Source organism: Oryx dammah, unplaced genomic scaffold (assembly GCF_014754425.2).
Source record: "Oryx dammah isolate SB20612 unplaced genomic scaffold, SCBI_Odam_1.1 HiC_scaffold_5, whole genome shotgun sequence".
Taxonomy (NCBI): domain Eukaryota; kingdom Metazoa; phylum Chordata; class Mammalia; order Artiodactyla; family Bovidae; genus Oryx; species Oryx dammah.
In genome coordinates, this window is record NW_024070189.1 from 94,347,050 (window position 1) to 94,362,449 (window position 15,400).

At 53.2% G+C, this 15,400-nt stretch overlaps 2 protein-coding genes and 1 non-coding gene across 4 annotated transcripts; all 3 read left to right on the top strand.

The window, feature by feature from the left end:
• The first annotated feature begins 317 nt into the window (after positions 1 to 317).
• Positions 318 to 11,168, top strand: AP1M2 (adaptor related protein complex 1 subunit mu 2). 2 transcript variants are annotated; one of them, XM_040240718.1, is made up of 12 exons: positions 318 to 429; positions 1,690 to 1,846; positions 2,044 to 2,111; positions 4,203 to 4,333; positions 4,445 to 4,592; positions 4,697 to 4,823; positions 5,516 to 5,658; positions 5,739 to 5,810; positions 8,349 to 8,507; positions 9,074 to 9,199; positions 10,255 to 10,330; positions 10,757 to 11,168. In XM_040240718.1, the coding sequence occupies exons 1-12, from the start codon at positions 388 to 390 to the stop codon at positions 10,777 to 10,779; spliced, it is 1,272 nt and encodes a 423-aa protein (XP_040096652.1). In that variant the 5' UTR covers positions 318 to 387; the 3' UTR covers positions 10,780 to 11,168. The 2 variants fall into 2 exon arrangements, with proteins under 2 accessions (XP_040096652.1, XP_040096651.1); XM_040240717.1 differs by having other exon boundaries at positions 327 to 429; positions 5,510 to 5,658.
• On the top strand, positions 2,599 to 2,702 carry LOC120864978. Its single transcript, XR_005721305.1, has one exon. It is a non-coding gene; the product is annotated as a U6 spliceosomal RNA (small nuclear RNA).
• Positions 11,169 to 12,762: 1,594 nt separating the features above from the next.
• CDKN2D (cyclin dependent kinase inhibitor 2D) lies at positions 12,763 to 15,107 on the top strand. Its single transcript, XM_040240719.1, has 2 exons — positions 12,763 to 13,200; positions 14,158 to 15,107. Exons 1-2 carry the CDS (start codon positions 13,060 to 13,062, stop codon positions 14,515 to 14,517), a joined length of 501 nt encoding a protein of 166 aa, XP_040096653.1. The 5' UTR covers positions 12,763 to 13,059; the 3' UTR covers positions 14,518 to 15,107.
• Positions 15,108 to 15,400: the final 293 nt, after the last annotated feature.

The window sequence follows — 15,400 nt, forward strand, 5'->3', positions numbered from 1 at the left end:
AAAGACAGAAGAAACAAGATGAGTGGATGGGTGGATGGATGAACGGTTGGGTGGGTGGATGGATGAATGGATGGAAGGATAGATATTCGGTTCCTGGGAGAGAGAATCGGTTGGTCTGGGGTCTCCGCCCATTCTCACTCCAGGACGCAAAGGGAAAGTGAGGCGGGGCAGTTGTCACATCTTAAGCTCCGCCCCGCCCCGCCCCGCCCCGCCCCCGCAGCGTCTTCCCGTCGGCCGACGGCGCCGCTCACCTGGTGGCCCTCCCCTTTAAGACGCGCTCACCTGGGTCCTCACCTGCGTGCGGGTGCTTCCGCAGGAAGAAGGAAGCGGCGACACCGTCGCCTCCCGGCGCTCCCTCCCCACCCCCCAGGTCCGCCGGCCGCCACCATGTCCGCCTCGGCTGTCTTCATCCTCGACGTCAAGGGCAAGGTGAGGCTGGGTGCAGGGAGTGGGAGGCCGACAGGTGAAGGTTGCTCCCTCTCGGACCCAGGGGGCGGCCCCTCCTTGCAGGCAGCGAGGCCCCGGAAAGCTCTGGGGGCGTGGGAACACCCCTCCCCCAATTCCTGGGACTCCCGCCTCGAATCCCACCTCCACTTTTACCAGCGGCGTGTCTGAGGGAAGGGGCTTCGCCTCTCTGAGCCTCAGTCTCCCTGTCTGTACAAATGGGAATAACAGAGGTCCCCACCCAAGAAGAATTAATACAGCCGTATGCAGTGTGTACCACTTAGTACAGTGACCCTGATGCAAACATTAGGCGTTCAAGCAATTGAAATTATTATTTCTATCACCGTCGTCATCCACTGTACTGATATTTGGGGAAGAAAGCCGGGGCAGAAGACCGTACTTCCCCTGTGGGGCTGCCTTGTCTCTTTCTGGCGCCCCCTCCCATTCGTTTTGTTCTGTCTGGGGTGGGTTGCCCTGACCTCCAGGAGATCTTCAGGGCCCAGGGATCGAACCTGCATCTCTTTGGTCTCCTGCATTGCCAGGTGGGTTCTTTACCAGTAATGCCACCTGGGAAACCCAGCAATAGTAACGGTGGTGATGAGAATAATATTCCTGATAATAAACATAGTAAGGGCTAAGATGTGTGAGCACTGGCTGGGTACCCTCTTCCTTCTAAACACTGGACTAAATAACTCCCTTACGTAAATATTATTAAAATTAACCACTTACTGCCTGCCAGGCAGAGCTATATGAGCTATGAGTGATAAATGGATATAATCGTCTTTCTTTTCTCTTCTCCTCTCTTTCTTTTCTTTCCTCACCCCTACCCCGCTGATTTGATGCCTCTGAAACCTTACTCAAGAGCAGGAATTCTGGAGCCAGGGCGTGTTGGCTCAATTCCCAGCTTCCTTGCTGGCTATGGACCGGGTCCATACCTCAGTTTCTCCGTGTGTAAAATGGAGATGGTGAGGCCGCCTGCCTCACAGGGTTGTGGTGACAACAACATAAGTAAGCAAACGTCCAGGTTTAGCAGAACACGGCTGAGGTGTCAGTGAGGGCTCTAGACGCTCTGGCTGTCACTGTCACGAGCCCATTCTGCAGAGGAGGCAACCGACATGCCGAGAGGCAGAGCCTTGTCCATGTCCCCTCAACCAGCAAGTAGGGTCAGAACTTGGCACTCTGATGCCCCTGGGGGGAAGGTCCCTGGATCCCAGCAATGACCAGACCTTCTCTGCTCATCTTCAGCCCCTGATCAGCCGCAACTACAAGGGTGATGTGGCTATGGGCGAGATCGATCACTTCATGCCTCTGCTCATGCAGCGGGAGGAGGAAGGCGCCCTGACCCCACTGCTGAGTCACGGACGGGTCCACTTCCTGTGGATCAAATACAGCAACCTCTACTGTATCCAGCCATGGGGGCATCCCTGGCGGCCTGGGGTGGTGGCATCTCAGGCCCAGAGGTGATGGGCTGGGACGAGAGGTGCGCGACATAGCAGTGGCTCAGGTGGGAGAGTGGGAGCGGACAGGGTGGCGTTTCTGGGTCTATGCTCCATTGGAACTCTCCAAAATGCTGCCTTTCCTTAACCTCGCTGCCTGCAGTGGTGGCCACCACATTGAAGAATGCCAACGCCTCCCTCGTGTATTCCTTCCTCTACAAGATAGTGGAGGTAGGTTCTGGCCTTCTATTGGCCGGCTCTTCTGTCTGTCCACCTGTCTTGCCTGCCTCTTTCGGGATCCATCCCACCTAGAAAGCCTTCCCTGACTTCCCAGGGGGTGCCACCATCAAAGGGGGTGCCACCATCACTCTGTTCTCATCAGCTGTTGTGGGATCAACTCTCCCTATTGGGCAGGAAGCAAGGAAGTCTCCGAGAGGGTGTACTGCTCAAATCTGAACCTGAGGATACTGGGTTCCAGACCCAGCTCCACTGCTTACTGGCTGTGTGACCTTGAACAAGTTACTTCTCTCTGTGCCTCTAACCTGGGTTTAATCCAGATGGCCCAGTGGTTAAGACCCCATGCTTCTACTGCAAGGGGCCTGAATTCCCTGATCAAGAAATTAGGATTCCACATGCTGCAAGGTACAACCGAAAAAAAAAAAGAAATACTATAAGCCAGGTTTAGCCCTGCCTCAGAGTTGTTGTAGAAAATAATTCAGTGCTCGCTTCGGCAGCACATATACTAAAATTGGACCGATACAGAGATTAGCATGGCCCCTGCGCAAGGATGACACGCAAATTCGTGAAGCGTTCCATATTTTTTAAGAACAAGTAAAAAAAAAAAAAAAAGAATAATTCAATCCAATTCATACCTCTAGAGCACTGAAAACAGTGCTTAGTATATAGTAAGTGCTTAATAAAGGTTTGGTATTATTGTTAGCATTACCACTAATGTAATATCACATGATCCCATAGTTTTCGAGCACTTGCTATGTCATTCTCAATGATTGAGAAAGTACTTTTTTTTTAACTGCTCAGAATTTTATTTGGTAAACAAAGGATAGAAGAAGTGGCTGAGAAAGTACTTTTTACTTTTGGTCACCTCCTGGCTTACAGGAGGTTAGTTCCCTGACCAGGGATTGAACTCATGCTCTTGGCAGTGAAAGGGTTAAGTCCTAACCACCGCACCGCCGGGGAATTCCCAGAGGGATTTTTGGGATACTTTTCAACAAATAAAGAGATCTGTGTTGATTTGTCTCCTCTCTGCCAGGCAGAGGAGGGACGCACAGCTGTGTATAAGGCAGGCACGGTTCTGGCCTGTCCTCAGGAGTTAAAGGGCATGAAGGATATTCAAGGGGACATTGTTTTAACCAGTGACTGGGTAGGTGCTAGTCTCACCCTGATACTCACAGGAGTCAAGGGATAGTAGTGGCTTCACCAAGGAGTAAGGCCTGTCACAAGGAGCCTGTGTGAGAGTATCCTGAGCAGTGAGCATAGCATGTGCAAAAGCCCTGAGGTGGGAACAGGAAGGAGGCCACAGACGCTGGAGCAGGATGAGGGATGGGGTTTCCAGTGTTGGGTGCATGACAGGTTCTCTGCTAAGGAGATACTTGCTAATTCCCAGGGGCTCCTGTCTGGGGGTCCCCCAAGTCCCAAGGGCCCCTGGATGGAATTCAAGGAATCCAAGAACTTAGATGTATTTTTGTGTAGTGTAACAGTTTTCCTTTGCCATCTTGTGGGGTTATTTTGGTTTGTTTTTGTTTTGACCATGCTGCATGGCTTGGCTTGTGGGATCTTAGTTCCCCAACCAGGGATTGAACCTGGGCCCTCAGCAGTGGAAGCGTGGAGTCCTACCCACTGGAGTGCCAGAGAATTCCCATATTGTGTCTTTTGTGTTGTGTGTGTGTGTATATCTTTTATTTCATGCATTTACAAACCTTATTCTGAGGTGGGTCCATTAACATCACCAGATACACGGCAATCCCATAATTCACACACACAAAAAATTCTGAGTCCTTCTAATCCCTCTTCCAGGAAGTCTTCTTGGACCTCCCTACCTCTGGGTTCCTACTTCACTTGTTTTCCTCATTATTGCACTCTACATGTTGGATAATATTAGTTCCACTACCTGTCCATTCCCCCTCGAGACTGTTCCAGGAGGGCAGAGACCTTGTTGACTTTGTTCACGGTTAATGTCCTGACACTGGTACACAGTAGGTACTCAATAGTTGCTTATTGGGCAGCTGGCTGGATGAGTGGGAACCCAGCCCAAGAGTTGCACCAGCCGCATCTCTGTGGGTGTTGGTCTCCTCGCACCCCCAGGTATTCTCCGAATACTTCAAGGAGCTGGAGGAGGAGAGTATCCGAGACAACTTTGTCATCGTCTACGAACTGCTGGATGAGCTCATGGACTTTGGCTTCCCACAGACCACAGACAGCAAAATCCTGCAGGAGTGAGTGGGCTGGGGGTCAGCCACAGGGTGGGCCATGGGTGGAAGAAACCTGGGGAGGGTCAGGGAAGTATCCTGGGGCCTATCTGCTCATCTCCCGGCCCCCCCTGCCAGGTACATCACCCAGCAGGGCAACAAGCTGGAGACGGGCAAGTCACGAGTGCCACCCACTGTTACCAATGCTGTGTCTTGGCGCTCGGAGGGCATTAAGTACAAGAAGAATGAGGTCTTCATCGATGTCATAGAGTCCGTTAACCTGCTGGTGAGCCTCCACACCTCTGCCCCACCCTCGCTACAGCCAAGGGCCAGGAGAGGGAGCCCTATGCTTGTTAACCGCCTCCCACATCACCAGTGTTTGCATCTCAGGTCAATGCCAACGGCAGTGTCCTGCTGAGCGAGATCGTGGGCACTATCAAGCTCAAGGTGTTTCTGTCGGGAATGCCAGAGCTGCGGCTGGGCCTCAACGACCGTGTACTCTTCGAGCTCACTGGCCGTAAGTTTCTGGAAGGGGGCGCGAGGGGGAGCCTGAGACCTCGCCTCATCTGGGGTGGGTGGTATCCGGAGACCTGCAGTCAATTCTGAAATAGTACTCGTCTGCCCTCTACTGGTCTTGACCAGTACTGCAGCTGCTCGTGCCTTAATGCAAACAACTCTGCTTCGTTATTGAGTGCCAGGCACAAGGACATGGCAGAAAAGAAAAAATCATCCCCGTCCTCACGGAGCTGACGTTCTAGTGGGAGCAGGAGACAGAATAGCCTCACATTTCTTCCGTGGTGACTCAGACAATAAAGACTCTGCCTGCAATGCAGGAGACCTGGGTTCGATCCCTGGGTTGGGAAGATCCCCTGGAGAAGGGAATGGCTATCCACGCCAGTATTCTTGCCTGGAGAATTCCATGGAGAGAGGAGCCTAGTGGGCTACAGTCCATGGATCACAAACATTCAGACACAACTGAGCGACTAACACCCACAGGATAACATCCTGACAGCAAGGGCCTGATTCCCTGGGGATCCCAGCTCTGTTCCTGGCCAGCTGGGTGACCCCGGGTGAGTTACTCATCCTCTCTGGGCCTCAGTTTCTTCATCTGTAATGTAGGGGTGATCGTAGCAGTAGACAGGGAAGGTAAGGATAAGGACCCCTCCCTGGGCTCCAGTGTCACCCCGCTAACTCGGCTCTGAGTTTCAGGGAGCAAGAACAAGTCTGTGGAACTAGAGGATGTGAAATTCCACCAGTGTGTGCGGCTCTCTCGCTTTGACAATGACCGCACCATCTCCTTCATCCCGCCCGATGGTGACTTTGAGCTCATGTCCTACCGCCTTAGCACCCAGGTGAGGCAGGGTCGAGCCCCTGGCTGGGGGCAAGGGTTGACCCCAGAACCTTGGAGAAGTCCCTCTTCCTCTGTCTGCAGGTCAAGCCACTGATCTGGATTGAATCCGTCATTGAGAAATTCTCCCACAGCCGCGTGGAGATCATGGTCAAGGTGGGCCCTCCGGGGTAATCATTACAGTGCTCAGATCACCCCTCCTACCCCCTCAGCAGTCTAACCATATCTCCCACCTCCCTCCCCAATCATCACGTCCTTCCAGCCACGTAGGTCTCCTGGCTGGTTCTCCAACATGCTAGGCATGGTCCCTGACTATCCCCTCTCCCTGGAGCACTCTGCTCCCAGCCACCCAGATATCCCCCTGGCTCTTTCCCTCACCTCCTTCAGTTCTTTGCTTCAGTGTCACCTCCTCAGAGGAGCCTTCCCTGATTTCTCCACCCCCCTTCTTTGCTCTGTTTTCTTCCCTTATTACTGAACCACCATCGTGTGATACATGATCTGTTTTACTTAATTTACTTAAAAAATATACATTCATACTACTTTATAAATTTACGTTTACATTGAAATTTACTTTTTATGAATTTACATTTATATTCAGGTATGTATATAGACCATAGAGTGTGTTAAAGAACAATGTTATCATTGTCATACCATATCATCATATCATACCACGCAGCTTAATTGAATGTGCCTGGGTCAACCAGCACCTCTAAACCCCTACCTGCCCCTTGCCCGATCATGGCTCCACCCACCCTTGCCCACAGGTGATCACAATTTGGAATTCCATGTAAATCATTTCTTTGCTTTTGTTTGTAATTTTGCCGCTGTCCTCTGCAACCGCAAAAACTTCATTCTGCCAGTCTCTGACCTTTATATCCATGAACTCTTGCTGTATGACTTTTTTGTATAATTTGCCTTCTTTGTGTAATGTCAACTTTTGAGAGGAATCCCAGGACCTGCGGCGCAGGGCATCTATTTCGGTGACTGTAGAATATCCCACCAGGAGAGTTTTCTGTCCTGTGTTTTGCATGGGTTGTTTTCATTTCTTGGCTTCTCTGGTTCACATTGCCATGGATAGTCCTGTGCATGTCCCCAGTCCCCCAAACAAGAGCTTCTCCAGAACATATAATTAGTCCCTCTCCACCCTTAAAAGTTTTTTTTTTTTCCCCAATTTCTTTTTTTAATTAAAAAAGTTGGGGGGACAAGGGAGGGCACGCCGTACTGCATGTGGGGTTTTAGTTCCTTGACCAGGGGTTTAACTTGTGCCCTGTGCATCGGGAGGGCAGAGTATTAGCCGCTGGACCACCAGGGAAGTCCTTAGCCCCCTTTACAGATGGGGAAAGAGGCCCAGAAGAACTAAGATGTCATTCATCTAGGAAGGGAGGGGTCACGTTGAACTTGGGGCTGCCTGGCTCAAGAGTCTGTGTTCTCAGATTTAACTTTGCTCCCCAGCCTTAGAGTCTCAGGGGAACCGGTTCATGAAGTGGACAGTCACTGGTCGGGGGGGGGGGGGATGGTGTTGGTGCTCCCCAAAGTCCCTGTCTCTATAGTCAGGGAGAGGAGAAGGGGCCGCTAAAGCTGGTGCCTTCCTGGGACTTCCGTGGTGGCCCAGCAATTAAGACTCTGAAATTCCAGTGTAGAAGGCCCGGGATTTGATCCCTGGTCAGAGAGCTAGATCCCACAGGCTGCAACTAAGCCCCAGCACAGCCAAATAAATACTAAAAAGTTGGTGCCTTTCAGAAAGAACATCCCCTGCCCTGTTTGCCTCCAGGTCCTCTGGTGCCAGTCCCCACCCTCTGGCACCAGATGATTAAGAGCAGCTATCATAGTGCTAGCTACTGCACATGGACACTTAGAGTCCTTGTGTTAAAAGCTTGCCCATGTCAAAATGGATCTGGATCTAGCTATAATGTAATAACTTATTATCTGTAAGGAGAGCATGTGAGGATTGAGAACACAGGCTCAAGTCAAATCTCTGTGCTGTGCCGGCTACCAGCTACACAATGCAGGCAAAGTGCTCTTTCTCTCTGGGCCTCAGTTTCTTCATCTGTAAAATGGACCTTTGGAATGGCTCCTACTTTAGAAAATTAGTGAGAGGGTTAAGTACTTGGCACAGGGCCCCGCACATGGTAGGGGCTCCGAAGATGCCAGCTTTCAAATGAAAACTTGGAAATTCCCTGGTGGTCTCTTGGTTAGGACTCTTGAGTTTCCACTACTGGGGACACGGGTTCGATCCCAGACTGGGGAACTAAGATTCTGCACGTTGCAGCACTACCAAAAAAAAAAAGAAAATTCTGATAGACTGAGGGTCCCATCCTGGCTTTCCAGGTGTGAGTGTGAGTCTTGACCAGGAGCTTTATTATCTTGTCTGTGAAATGGGCTGAGGTGAGCCTGCCCTAGGAGCTGTTCAAATGAGGAATTACATTTTGAAGCAGGAAAATGTATATGATACTTTCCAAACGGAAGGTGCCAAAAGCAGAACCGCTGGGGTCACTTGTGGGTGTGACTCTGCCCCTTGTTGGCTGTGACTCCAGAGAAATGCCTTAATTTCTCTGTGCCTCTGTTCCCTTGTCTGGAAAATGGACAGGATCATGGTCCCCACTTCTGGGCTCTTGATGAAATGGGGCATGGAAAGGGCTTGGTCTCCATTTGCATGAATGCATTCTTCATACCCCACATTCTCTCCACCGACAGGCCAAGGGGCAGTTTAAAAAGCAGTCGGTGGCTAACGGCGTAGAGATATCTGTGCCCGTACCCAGTGATGCCGACTCCCCTCGCTTCAAGACCAGTGTGGGCAGCGCCAAGTATGTACCAGAGAAGAACGTGGTTATTTGGAGCATCAAGTCTTTTCCGGTGAGCCTCGGGGATGGGCCGGGGAACTGGAAGGGCCCTTGATGATTGAGGGCAAAGTAGAGAATAAATCAGAGCCACATATGCATGCACGTGGCTGTCCTTTGCAGACAATAAAATTGGATGATGGTTAAGCTCTCAGCATGGTTAAGCTCTTCTTGTCCTAGGTCTTGAGGAAACCAGCCCTGGGTTCAGATTCCTCACCCTTGTTTCTCTGAGCTTCCCAGCCTTGGGGACCCTACTTCCCCTCATGAAGCCTCAGTGTGTCCATCTGTGAAATAGACAGGATCATGCTACCCACATCCTTGGGCTGCTGGAGGATTTGGTCTCTCTTTGGGATCTTGGTTGGGGGATGTCCATCGGCCCCTGGAAAATGGGAGATGATCACCAGAAGACCCCCAACTAGGCTTTGCTATCAGAAGCTTCGTCTGCAAGTTTTGGCCAGGAGACTTTACTTTCTGGCCTGTCAGATGGGCTGAGAGCAAAGCCTGCCCCCAGGGGGCTGCCATGAGGAGTGGTCTGGGGTATAGGGGCCCTCAATGTGTCTGAAAACCCCCATGTTCCCTCAGGGGGGCAAGGAGTACCTGATGCGCGCCCACTTTGGCCTCCCCAGCGTGGAGAAGGAGGAAGTAGAGGGCCGACCCCCCATCGGGGTGAAGTTTGAGATCCCCTATTTCACTGTCTCTGGGATCCAGGTGAGGGAAGGGGGCAGGGTGGTTCCTCTTCTTCACCTTGGTGGGTCCCCCTTTCTCTCATCTTTTGGCTTGGACCATCTCCGTTCCCTGGCTTGTCTCATCTTTACAATCATTCTTGTTTTTTCCTGGAACAGTGTTGCTTTTTCTTTAAACAAACATTTTAATGTCAACTTTTGGGTGCGCTGGGTCTTCCTTGTTGTGCGTGAGCTTTTTCTAGTTGCAGTGAGTCGGGGCTATTTTTTTTAATTGCGGTGGCTTCTCTTGTTGCAGAGCATGGGTTCTAGAGCCCGAGGGTTTGAATAGTTGCAGAATGTAGGCTCAGTAGTTGCAGAGCACAGGCTTAGTTGTTCCTTGGCATGTGGGATCTTCCTGGACCAAGGAAGATCCCACATGTCCCACATCCCACAAACCCAAGTCCCCGGCATGGGCAGGCAGATTCTTTTTTCAAAAATGATTTACTTATTTTTGGCTGGGCTGGGTCTTCACTGCTGCACAGACTCTTCTCCAGTCGTGGTGTGTGGGCTTCTCCCCGGTGGCGTCTCTGTGGAGCACGGGCTCTAGGGCGCACAGGCTTCAGCAGTTGCGGCATGTGGCCTCATTAATTGAGGCTCCTGGGCTCTAGGACACAGGCTCAGTAGTTGTGGCGCATGGGCTTAGTTGATCCAGGGCATGTGGGATCCTCCCAGATTGGGGACTGAACCCGTGTCTCCTGTGTTGGCAGGCAGATTCTTAACCACTGAGCCACCAGGGAAGTCCCACGGTGTTGCTTTTTCTGCTCTCAGCCTGGGTCCCCTTGCCCTCCCCCCTAGCTTTGCCCTGTGCCTAAACTGTATTGTGTCAATTCTCTTAGAACGTGCCATCTTTCCCACTGTCCTGGACCGCCTGATCTCCCCACACACATACACTGTCCTGGTCACATCTTTGCCCTGAGCCTTGTTACTTCATTCCTCCCAGGCTGTGCTTTCTTATTCCCGGAAGTTGTGTTATTTATGTTCCCCTGGCCCCAGCCTGCTCTCTTCCCCTACCCTGGGCCACCTCCTTTCATCCCTTTCCAGGTCCGATACATGAAGATCATTGAGAAGAGTGGTTACCAGGCCCTGCCCTGGGTCCGCTATATCACCCAGAGTGGCGGTAAGGTGGCCCGGCTCCCTGAGATGACAGGGACAAGATGAATGGGCATGGTCTTGGGGCTTTGAAACATCTTGTCTCAGAGGGCTCCAAAACCGACAGGCGTGGCCCCCAGGTCTATCCTATCTTTGTCAGTGTGCCCTCCCGAGTCTTGGTTTGCCTATCTTTAAAATGGGGACAGTTGCCAGTTCCAGGGTGGTGGTGGTGGGGTTTGGATAAGCAACTGAACACACAGCAGCCCCATCTGTTGCCTGGAGACAGGCATGTTGCTGTGGTTACAGTCGCCATGTTTGAGCCCATCCTTAGCCCTGTTACATACTTGTGGGGTTGATCATGAGCGCTGGGGAAGGGGATGGGTTGTGGGTAGGGGTGCTGTCCTGTCTCCTTCCCCCAATTCTGAGATGGTCCCTGCTCATTGTTTCCCTACAGATTATCAACTTCGTACCAGCTAGAAGGGAGAAGTGGGGGCCTGAACCTGGGCTGTCTTCTCCCCAGGCCCCAACTGCAGCCTCCACTAGAGAAGGAGGGAAGACGGGGTGTGTGTGTGTGAGGGCAGCCCTTGAATTACTGGTTTGTTACTCCCAGCACCTGACTTGCTCCTACCCATTTCCTTTACTGGTAGGCTGGGAATGATAATCTCCAGCTCTCAGACTCTCACCCCTCCCCCTCCCCCAATTTTATATGAAGAAATAGAAGAGGGGCTTGAAGTCCCCCTCATGAGTGCCTTTTTGCAGTGACCTGCCTTAGGAGGTGTGGGGAGTCCCTCCTCCACAGCTGCTGAGCCCAGAGGCCCCACTGGCCCATTTCTGAGTTTTAGGATGGCATTAAAAAGATGAATCTAGCTGTTATGTACTTCTTGGCTGGGGGCTGGGGATGCCAGAGGTGTCCCTGGGGTGCTGGGATAAGAGTGGGCAACATATCCGTTTCTCAGCCCTGGTCATCTCTCAGCTGGGCCCTCGCAATTGCTCCCACCTTGGTCTCCCAGGCTCTGGGCTTCCCTCTCCCATGACAGCCAGTTCCCATCATAGCCACCAGAGGGCGCCTATTAACTCCTAAACCAGATCGTGGCTCCTCAATACAGACGCTTCCCAGGGTTCCACCCATTGATTTCTGTCGTTCTGGGCAGCTTGCGGGACCGCTGTTCCCCCAACCAGGGATTGAACCTAGACCCCCTGCAGCAGATGCGCGGAGTCTTAACCACTGGACCGCCAGGGAAATTACCCATTCTTTTTAAAAAGTAAAAGTGCTCACCACAGCCCACACGCCTGTTCACCCCTCACCTCCTCCCCCTTCTCTCCCTTTCTATACCTCGCTCTTCCTGGACTTACTAGACATGCTTACAGCTTAGGGCCTTTGAATCTGTAGCGCCTCCACCTGGTATGTTTTTTCTGAGAGACACATGGCTCTTTCCCTCACCTTCAGGTCTCAAATCAAATGTCACCTTCTTAGGGTGGGCCATGCCCGACCTCTCTATTTCAAAGCCTTCTTTTCCCAAGACACCATTATTTATCTCATTTTGTCAGCTCCACAGTGTATAGCACTCTGAAAATATTTATTGTCGTCTCCAGCTCTAAAAGGTAAGTATCCAACAGCCAGGAGGCACCTGGCTTGCTTTCTACTGGGGTGCATAGTACACAGTAGCAGGTCAGTAAATGTGTGAAGGCCCCTCCGTTGAAGGCCTCTGTTAAGAGCCTCCGACGCGACTCTCGCCTCCCAGTCTCACCCACGTGGCAGTTGGTGAATGAACTTTCTTCCACGCCCTTGCATTTGCTGTGCCAGGGCTGGCGCAATCTGAGCCAAACGTGATTCCTTTTTCACTCACCCCATTTCCATACTTTATTTTCCTCACGGTGCTTAACACTAAAATTACTCAGTAGCTCGAATGCAGGACCCCCAGCGCCAGGAACGGCTCCGGCACACAGTGAATGAATGAAATAAAGCACTCTGCACAGTAAGAACTAACAAATATTACCGCACCGCATAACTCCAAACTGGGCGGTCCCAGCCCTGCCTCCCTTTCCCTCGGAAGTGCCGAGGTCCCGGAGCAGCCCGCGCTACCCTGCGCCTGACCTTTCTCCCCTGGGTCAGTTAAACCGGCCCTCTTTCCCGCCCGCCCGTCGCTTTTGAAAAACCGAAAACCCCGCCATTGTTCGCGGTTCACCGGTCGCCGCAGTTTGTCCAATCAGAAGCGGGCCCGCCCACGCCGGCGCCCAAAGCCTCCCTGGCAACGCGTGGCCATTGGCTGCGCTGGCAAGGAGGGCGGAGCACTACAGGGTCGGGAGCTGGGCATCGCAGCTGGGCTACAACGTAGCAAGTTCATAAGAAAACAAATCCGCGGCGTTTGGGGGCGGGGCCGCAAGAGCTCTGGCTCCGCCCCCTAGCGGCCTGCTCCGCAGCGGCGGAGACGCTGGCTCAGAACAGACCCCGCCCGTCGAGGAGGAGGGAGGGTGAGTTGGGGGGAGACCCGGCCCCCAAGGGGCGGGCGCCGGGCAGGGCCCAGCGGGCTAGCGGAGGGTTGGGCCCGGGCTCTCAGCCCCTCTCTACCCACCGGCTGACAGGGAGAGGAGCCGGCCGGGAGGGCGGGGGTCGCTCCCGAGACCGGGACAGGAGAGTCCGACCTCTTTGCAGGCCGGGGACGCTGCGGGAGGGCTGTTCGCGCCAGCGCCGGTGGGCTCCCCGTCACTGACCGCCGCGGGGTGGGACGGGGGGCTTCGCAGGCCGCCAGTATCGACATGCTGCTGGAAGAGGTCCACGCCGGCGACAGGCTGAGCGGGGCGGCGGCCCGAGGAGACGTGCAGGAGGTGCGCCGCCTTCTGCACCGCGAGCTGGTGCACCCAGACGTTCTGAACCGCTTTGGCAAGACGGCGCTGCAGGTGAGCCCAGGCCGGCCCGCAGACCCCTTCCCTCTTCTCTCCTTGTTCCCGTTGGTAGCCGACTGAGGTCTGTTCCTGCGTCTCTGGGCTGACTTGGCTCCCTAATGTCCCCTTTCTTAGGTGGGTGGTGGATGGGGTTAGGTTGGGGGGAGGGGAGAGCTTTCCATCTTTGGAGGATTCCTTGTTCTCTGATTGCGAAGGATTCATTTTCCCTGAAGTTCTTATTCCCTGGGTGAGGGTTCACCTTCTTTGGATCCGAGTTTCATGAGGGCGGCTCCAATGTCTATGGACGATCCGACCGCAGGAAGGAAGGATTCCTATTTCCAAGGTGTACCCATTTTCAGGGGGTTCTCTGCGAGGTATCCAGTTTCCCGTGGGGGAGAATCTCTATTCCCGCGGGGTTTTCTTACTGGCATATTTGGGGAGGGGGATACCAATAAGGGAGTAGTCACAGATTACATGGGAGTCCCTGTTCCCTTGGGGACATTTACAAAAGGGGAACCCCATTTCATCAGAAAGCATCCCTACTATATGGGAGGGGAAAATTCCTTGGAGGAGTTTTAAATTCCCTGGCCATCTCCATTTCCTGGAGGGGACTGTTCTCTGAGGTCTATTTCCTGGTGGGGTTCATATTTACTGATGATTTCCCATCTGTGAGAAGTGTCTCTGGTTCCTTGGGGGAGGGGTCTTAGGTTCCTTGAAAATTTCCACGGGGATATACCCTAGCGGGGGGGGTGGTGACCAGTTTTTTGAAGGTCCTTATTCCCAGGAGATCTTGTTCTCTGGGGTCTCAACAGCTGCCTGGAAGTTTATGTTCCCCGGAGTTTTTCCTTCTCTTGAGAACCTTGTATCTGGCAGTCTCAACTCCCGAATGACCCCTCTCTCCAGTCACCCGTTTCCCCGGGCCTCCTCCTTTGGAGACTCCCTGACCCTTCTCTACCCCCATCCCCCTACCAGGTCATGATGTTCGGCAGTCCCACCATTGCCCTGGAACTCCTGAAGCAAGGCGCCAGCCCCAACGTCCAGGACGCCTCGGGCACCACTCCAGCCCACGATGCAGCCCGCACTGGATTCCTTGACACCCTAAAAGTGCTGGTGGAGCACGGTGCCGATGTCAACGCACCCGATGGCACCGGTGCGCTCCCCATCCACCTGGCAGTGAGAGAGGGCCACACCGCTGTGGTCAGCTTCCTAGCTGCCGAGTCTGATCTCCATCACAGGGACGCCAGGGGGCTCACACCCCTAGAGCTGGCACGGGGGAGAGGGGCCCAAGAGCTCATGGACATACTGCAGCGGCACACAGTGGCACCCCTGTGACCTGGGGCCACCCACTCCAGCAGCAGGACCCAGCTGAGTTCTGTGTCAGAAGAGGGAAGAAAACACTTTCTCCCTTTGCTCCTCCTGCCCGCTGCCGAGGGGCACCGGTTTGTGGCTTGTTGGTGTTGATTTCTGGGGTGTGTGTGTTTGACGTGCATTTCTCGTTTTTTTTTCTCACCCCTTTCGGTGTGTTGGGCAGAGAAGGGCTCCTAGAGGCAACAGCCATCTAAACGGTTCAGTTTCCTCCACGCCTACAGACTGAGTCCCAAGGGCAGAGCGTTTAAAACCCCAGCCCTCGAGAGAGTGAGAGAGTGAGGTCATCTCTTCCAAGGCTCTTGGAACCTGTCGACCTTGGCCGGCTTACGGAGAGAGACCTCAAGTGTGCACACTGCTTTCCGGCATGGGGGAGGGGGAAGTGTTCCAAATCGATAAAAGGGTAGTATGAGTTCATATTTTGTTGAAAGCTTCATTTCCAGTCCCTTGTACAGCGTTTAAAAAAAAAAGTCTATTTATTAAGCTTTATAGAAAATATTGTTGTGTGTGTAATTTAATGTTTTTACCCATTAAATTAAGACTTGTGCATGACCACAGCTCTGGTGGCTTGTCATTTTTAAGGCCGCGATGGAGAGTCGCGTATCCAGGATGTTTGTGGGGATGGGCCCTGGGGGTCGAGGATCGTGGATGCTTTGGAGGAGGGGAGACAGTGGTAATTCCCAGGGCGCCAGGGGTGAGTGAGCTGGGTGGGGCAGCGGTTTACGCTGTCGGAACGGAAGGGAGGCAGGAAACCGCGAGTGGAGAAAGGGCCCCCAGATGTCAGCTGGGTGCCGGGAGCCCCGAGGGTGGGGGAGTGGGATGGGCGGTGGCTGCAGCCTTCCCCGCAGAG

What these genes read in the sequence shown, in the direction of transcription:
- AP1M2 (XM_040240717.1), top strand. Translation starts at nt 388, where the DNA reads ATGTCCGCCTCGGCTGTCTTCATCCTCGACGTCAAGGGCAAG. An exon ending in TAGAGTCCGTTAACCTGCTG is followed by an intron (nt 4,593 to 4,696) that starts GTGAGCCTCCAC and finishes TTTGCATCTCAG; the next exon opens with GTCAATGCCAACGGCAGTGT. An exon ending in CCTACCGCCTTAGCACCCAG is followed by an intron (nt 5,659 to 5,738) that starts GTGAGGCAGGGT and finishes CTCTGTCTGCAG; the next exon opens with GTCAAGCCACTGATCTGGAT.
- CDKN2D (XM_040240719.1), top strand. Translation starts at nt 13,060, where the DNA reads ATGCTGCTGGAAGAGGTCCACGCCGGCGACAGGCTGAGCGGGGCGGCG. An exon ending in TTGGCAAGACGGCGCTGCAG is followed by an intron (nt 13,201 to 14,157) that starts GTGAGCCCAGGC and finishes TCCCCCTACCAG; the next exon opens with GTCATGATGTTCGGCAGTCC.